The 6,925-nt window shown below is 44.8% G+C and overlaps 1 protein-coding gene across 1 annotated transcript in view; it reads left to right on the top strand.

Moving 5' to 3' along the window:
- Nucleotides 1-6,925, top strand: part of GLS (glutaminase) — a gene marked incomplete at its 5' end in the record, with an annotated part of 79,647 nt that overhangs the window by 1,052 nt on the left and 71,670 nt on the right. The window contains 3 exons of the mRNA XM_015408819.1: nt 586-707; nt 2,003-2,132; nt 5,275-5,354. Coding sequence (XP_015264305.1) covers nt 586-707; nt 2,003-2,132; nt 5,275-5,354 — 332 coding nt within the window. The remainder of the gene's footprint in view (nt 1-585; nt 708-2,002; nt 2,133-5,274; nt 5,355-6,925) is intronic.

The following is a 6,925-nucleotide window of genomic DNA, read 5'->3' as shown; positions in this document are numbered from 1 at the left end:
CTTTCCCTGTGTGTGTGTGTTTAATGACTCCTTTTCCCCTGCACTTGAGCTTCTTCTCTCCGTGTGTGGGTCTGCCTCCCACGGTGGTCGTTTTGTGGTTGCGCCCACCGCCCTGTATCATGAATCCAGAGGTGCCCCCAGGCTCAAAAACTTCGGGGGCCACTGCAGGCTGAATTGTAATTGCCCCCAAGCATTTCCCCTCTGCTCTAATTAAGCTGATTACGATATGCGTGGTACATTTACAAGCATTCTTGACAACACCCCTCCTACCTTCTGACCGAGGTAAAAGGACACAGATCTCCATTCCTACTTGTGTGACGAAGGGGACTTTGACTCTCCAACCCTGAAAATCTTCTTGTTCTCTGAAGTGCTACCAGACTTGAATCTAACTGCACGTTAGCACGCTCTCAAGCGTGGTTATGCTGCGGTAATAAGGAACTGAGGTACCCTGTGGAAGTGCCCGCTAGCTGGCTGCTGCGTTGTGTTGGGAAATGCGATTGGATCCTGTTGAAGCTAGAGTTGTGTGTTACCTGGACAGAACAGGGAACATTCATGATCTCCCCCCTCCCCCTTTAAATTCTCCAGGCTCTCAAATCTACAGGTTTACGTACCTCCGATCCCAGGCTGAAAGAATGTATGGATATGCTAAGACTGACTCTACAGACAACCTCCGATGGCGTCATGCTAGATAAAGATCTATTCAAAAAGTAAGGAACTTATTGGTTGGCAGCCGTGGCCTGAAACTTCCACCATTCCGTTCGGGCAGGGAGACGAAAAGCTAGCTCTCCCTGTGGCATGGTGTTTCTGAGATTGGTGTGCCTTAAAAGAACAGGCACCATTCACTGTATCCTGTAAACGTTTGGGGTCGTCTGGTGGAAGGTGAAGTGGCAGCAGATGAGGAAAATCTGCAAAGCCTTCAGAGTAATGTTCCTTTAAAGTAACTTCATATTGGCCGTCTGCCCTTGCTGTATAGGCTTTATAGAGAATAAAGTATCTGGTATAGTAGACCCTGCAGAGCAAAATTGCACCATAATATTTGCTGGTGCATTTCCCCCCCGATTGTGAATGAGGAGGAGAGGTGGTGGCTCCGTGGTAAGAACATCAGATTTCCATGCAGAAGGTCTCAGGGTCAACTCTTGGCACCTCCATTTAAAAGTACCTGGCAAGTACCTGGCAGTTTTAAAAGGATCAGGTAGAGGTCCTCTCCCTGACAACCTGAAGAGCTTGCTACTGGTTAAGAGTAGGCAATACTGGCCTCGATAGATCAGTGGTCTGATCTTGGTAGAAGACAGGGTCATGTGCTCTCTGAAAGGGGGGCTTCTGAATGGTTGACACAAGTCTGGTAACTCATTTGCCGTGCCTATATTAAGTAGTGTTGTGGAGTGGTACAGGCAGAAGAGCCCCTCTCATAACAGTGTTTGTGGTTTGAGCTGCGGTGGCTCAAGTGGTTAAGACACTGAACTGCAAGCTGTGGAAGGTCAGTAGTTCAGCAGTTCGAGACCCGAGTGTGCCGCATGACGGAGTGAGCTCCCGTCTCTAGTTCCAGCTCCTGCCAACCTAGAAGTTCGAAAGCAAGAAATTGCAAGTAGATAAATAGGTACCACTTCCGTGGGAAGGTAACAGTGTTCCGTGCACCTTGGTGTTTAGTCATGCCGGCCACATGGCCATGGAAACGTCTTCGGACAGCGCCGGCTCTTTGGCTTTGAAACGGAGATGAGCACCACAACCCTAGAGTCGGATTCGACTGGCTTTCGAGCAACGGAACCTTTACCTTTACATCTGAAAGTGTGATATAATCCTGGTATTTGGGCTGAGGAAATTGCAAAGTTAAGTACTGCTCGTGTAAAAGTGTTTCAAGTTTTACGGCTTAAAATTCAAATTATTTCTTGCCTGTAGTGTTTGGGGAAAAAAATCTTGTTTTTTCATATTTCTTTATGTGGGGGCTCATATGAGCTTGGCATACTTTCATGAATGTAACATTATTTTTTTTCATATTTCACAGGTGTGTTCAAAGCAATATTGTCTTGCTTACTCAGGCTTTCCGGCGGAAGTTCGTGATTCCAGATTACGTGTCCTTTACCTCTCATATCGATGAACTGTATGAAAGTGCTAAAAAGCAATCCGGAGGAAAGGTAAAAGGACTGAGCGCTCCTGCGTTCTGCATATTTCCCCTAGCATAAGAGCCACGCTGTGAAGGGCACAAGAGTTTTTAATTACTTCCTTCAGCATATATTCTCGAGGTCAGGGAAGCTGTGGATTAAGTTGTTTTATTTATTGGCGTGTGTCAGCTGCCTCATCAGAATCTTCCTTGAGGCAGCTTATGCTGAAGTGTTGCGTGCGTGTGTGTGTCAAGTGCCGTCAGGTCTTACGGCGACCCTGTAAATTAACGTTCTCCAAAATGACCTATCATTACCAGCCGTTCTCAGGTCTTGCAAATTGAGGGCTGTGGCTTCCTTTTGTTTGTTTGTTTTGTATTTGTGTGTGCGTGTGCGTGCACCTGGAAGTCATGGTGACCTCTGGTGACTGACCTGTACTGGGGGCCTGGAGGATATTCAGAGAGGTGGCTGAATAAAGCCTGCCCCGGCCTCTGGCATTCCTTGGAGGTCTCCCAGTCAAGTACTTGCCAGAGTACCGCTTAGCTTCCGAGATCTGATGAGATTTGGCTTGCCCAGGCTATCTAGGTCAGGGCGGATTGTGACTTCCTTGATTGAATCAGTCTATCTCCTGTTGGGTCTCCCTCTTTCCTTGCTGCCTTCAACTTTCCCTAGCATTATTGTCTTTTCCAGTGCCTCTTCTCATGATATGACCAAAGTACAATAGCCATTTCAGCTGCTGGGGGTGGGGGGGAGTTCAGGCTTGATTTGCTCTAGGGCCCACTGACTTGTCTTTTTGGCAGTCCACGGTATCTGCAAGACTCTCCTCCTCATTTCAATTGAATCGACTTTCTTCCGGGCAGCTTTCTCCATTGTCCGACGTTCACACCCATACATAGTAACGGGAGATACTGTGGCATGAATTAACTCGACTTTGGATGCCAGCGATTTTGGTTGCCAGTTTGGTGTAGTGGTTAAGTGCGTGGACTCTAATCTGGGAGAACCAGGTTTAATTCCCCACACCTCCACTCGCAACTGCTGGATGACCTTGGGCAAGCCATAACTCTGGCACAGCTGCTCTTGAAAAAGAGCAGTTTCTGTCAAGAGTTCTCTCAGCCCCACCTACCTCACAGGGTGTCTGTTGTGGGGAGGGGAAGGGAAAGGAGTTTGTAAGCTGCTCTGAGACTCTGAGTGAAGGGCGGGGTATAAATCCAGTCTCCTCCTCCTCTTCCTCTTCCTGAGAAGGATCCTTTCTGGCTCCTTCATGGCCCCCTTGCCCAGTTCCAGTCTCCTGAGTTCTTCTGAAGCCTTGTGTCTCTGTATTTGCATACTGCTTATTCATAATGGGCAGCAGCTAGCCCGCTACAGCTTAGCAGAAATTCCTGCTATGATGCCGTGTCTGAGCTCAGCCTCCAATTCCCCCCCACTTCCTCCAGTGCGTTTCACTTAGGGCTGTATGGGAAAGTTCGTAGGGCACCATTGCGTGGTGTGCCTTTAGCCATCTGCTTTGTTCACCTGCACATTCTTCCTCTTCCCCTTCCCCTAAGGAGCTCGGGGAGGCAAACATGGCTCTTCCTTCCTCTCACCTTGCCTCCACAACAGCCCTGCAAGGGAACACAGTTGGATCCAGGTCAGTAATGCTAGGAAGAGTTGAAGGCAGCAGGAAAAGAGGAAGGCCCAACATGAGACGGATTGTCTTCATCAAGGAAGCCACGGTTCTCCGTTTGCAAGACCTGGGCAAGGCTGTTGACGATGGGACGCTTTGGAGGACATCGATTCACGAGCTCCGTGACTAAGTTTGGTTGAGAAAACACACAGGAGGGAATCGCCGTCATCCGTAAAGGAAATCCAAACAGACAACCACTGTGATACAGTGACTAAGAAGGTGTAGTGAATTTTTGCATGTCAAACATTGTATTGCATTATTAATAAATAATTTTTTTGTCATGTTACAAACAAAAGTCCATATCTCCAAACAAATAGATTACCCTCGAGAGATGATTTAATACAGAAATTGTTAGAGGTGGCTGAGATGGACAAGTTAGATACGTTACTTAAAGGGGAAAGATGATACACTATTCCAGAAAAGATGGTCAAGAGTGTATAAGTGGATGGGGAAAAAATAATATAATTGACTCTATATGTTTTATGTGTCAATAATCTATGGATATATCACTATATTATGAGAAGACCTTATAAATAAACTTTTTTAAAAAGTCCATATCTCAATGAGCACCTGGATATAGGCCCATTTTGTCCCAACATTATATGGAGCTGTATCAAAAGGCTGACACCTTTGAAGAAACTAGAACTACTCCTGAGGAAGATCGGGATGAAATGAGCCTATATCTGGGTGCTCACTGAGATAAGGAGTTTTGTTTGTAGCATGACAAAAATTTATTTATTAATAACACAGTACAATGTTTAACATGCAAAAATTCACTACATGTTTTAGTCATTGTATCACAGTGGTTGTTTGTAAGTTTGGTCGAAGGCCGGTTTTTTAATTCACTGTAACCCTGAAGGATCGTCAAGGGTATCTGATATCTGAAAGCTTTGTGGTAGATTGGGCCTTACGGCTCAACTCCAAAGCATGACTACCAGTCTGTAAAATTTCCACTCTTCCTTTTTCTCAAGAAATGTTTACTGTTACCGGTTTAACGTGATATGTTTGTCAATGGTCCTGGTCAACTGGTGTATTGTGAGCTGGCTTCTGCTTGATTATTTTTTTTTGTATGCAGATCCAGAGGAGTTAGCTACGTTAGTCTGTTGCTGCAAAATAGTAAAATAGTAAAAAAAAAAAATCCCTGTAGCACCTGTAAGACTAATAAACTTTATTGTAGCATAAGCTTTCAAGAAGCACAGCTCCCTTACCTGCCATGCATCTGACGAAGAGAGCTTTTTCTATGCAGCAATTGATGAACATCCTCTTGTTAACACCTCTTCATACAACTAGTGTCTCCCCCCACCCATGGCTCATATGGCTCAGGCGGAAATATATAGGATTGGAGGGCCCTTATAGTCAAGATGGAGGGAGAGGTTACAGGATGCAGAGTTTGCGGGAGCTTGCGTTTGATCTTCCTCTGACAGATTCTTCTGGCTGAACTTTTCCCTGTAACTAATTACTATACTGCAAGGTTACAAACCTTAAATTTAACAGCATTATTTCTGTTCTAAATAGGTTGCTGACTATATTCCCCAACTGGCAAAGTTCAGTCCTGATTTGTGGGGAGTGTCTGTTTGCACAGTGGACGGACAAAGGTAGGTTAAAGCATTTTAAATATCTGAGATATCCAAAGAATTGCGGCTGTAGTAATAGAGGCAGACCCTTATCTGTGAAGAGTCAGGATTGCTGTGGCGGTTTCGTAAAGCTGTCCTTATGATACTTAGTTGGAAGTTCCTCCCTCCCTCCCTTCCGGTATGGGCTATTCAGGACAGTCCCCCATCACAGAGTGTTGGGACAGTCTTTGCTTGGCTAAATCCTTGTTGAAAAACTTCAGTCTGTTGAGTTGCAGAATTTAGAATTTTGATAAAACTAATCCTAATCAGACTAACTACCGTAGAGCGTGAGATGTTGAAATAGCTTCATTTGCTGTAAGTCTCGATGCTTAATGGTTGGATATAATACAATTCTCAGTGCGAGGGGTGGGTTATTGGGAGTGAGGTACTGCCTGTGCTGTGTTAGGAAAACCGAACTATGAAGTTGTGCAAAAGGTGAAGGGACTTTTGGGGTGCTGATCAGCAGTAGTTGGTGCTGGGCTTTCTAAAATGCAAATACGAGGTTAGGAATGAAAAGTATGCAGTGCGATATTTCTAGATCTAGTTTTGGACTGGCTGGGCAACAGTGCCTTTCGTATTGCCTCTAAATAGCCAAGAAGACTGGAATTTTATTCCACGGGAGGGGGAAGAAATAAAAACAAAAGATCATTAGGTACACATGCACATGCACTCTTGGTCAATAGCTGCTTAATTCTGGACAGGGCCCAAAACTGCAGTTCATAAAAGATGCAGGAAGGCATTTGTGTAAAGTGAATAAGGCTATCATTAGTGTCTGTGGAATTAACAATGGTGTGTGTACTGCTTTCTTCTAACGTGGTCCTCTAATTTTGTGGTCCAGCTTTATTACGCTGGATAATAACACAGTGAAACATTCCATGCAACAGTCTAGTAATGGTGCTTCAGTTTCTGTATTACCGTGTTATTTAATTGTTGTGTGTCTTACATGATTCTGGTTTTACTGGTGTAATCTACGTTGAGTCTCAGGAAGGCGGACTATTAATGAAGTAAACATAAAATTAAAACTCCAGATCACAGAAGCGCTGTCTGCAGCTCTAATTAAAAAATGCTGACTGAGATCTTGCAAGACTGTTGTGAGATCTTGGTAACTGTTTGGCGGCTGCCGGGCTGTTCCGAAGAACGTCAGCTGACCAGGGTGGGGGGGAAACACTGGGGGAGGGAAGATGGGCCCCCTGATTGTTCTCTTCATGGTAGAGAAGAATTCTTGGAAACTGTCCCGTATCTGTAGAATTGCTGAGTTTGCCGAAAAGTTCGCCAAAACTCTCACTGGTGCATATTTAAGGAGCAGCGTAAGCCTTTGGGGCAGGTATTTCGCCAGCTGCTAGGAGGAGAGCACTTGAATATATTAATCTATTTTTAATAAATGTTTTATAAATAATGCAGTGGTACTATATGTGTCTGGAAGAATAGTTCTACAAGTAGATATTTTTACTGATCTACGTAGATACACGTATGCATGCATACACACTCACGTGTATGCACACATGCATATATGTATGTATGGTAAACATACATATCCATGGCTCTTCTGGATA

This window comes from Gekko japonicus, unplaced genomic scaffold, assembly GCF_001447785.1.
Source record: "Gekko japonicus isolate JY-2015 unplaced genomic scaffold, Gekko_japonicus_V1.1 scaffold3592, whole genome shotgun sequence".
Taxonomy (NCBI): domain Eukaryota; kingdom Metazoa; phylum Chordata; class Lepidosauria; order Squamata; family Gekkonidae; genus Gekko; species Gekko japonicus.
Note: the sequence above shows the minus strand (reverse complement) of the source record. Positions and strands in the feature narration are given on the sequence as shown.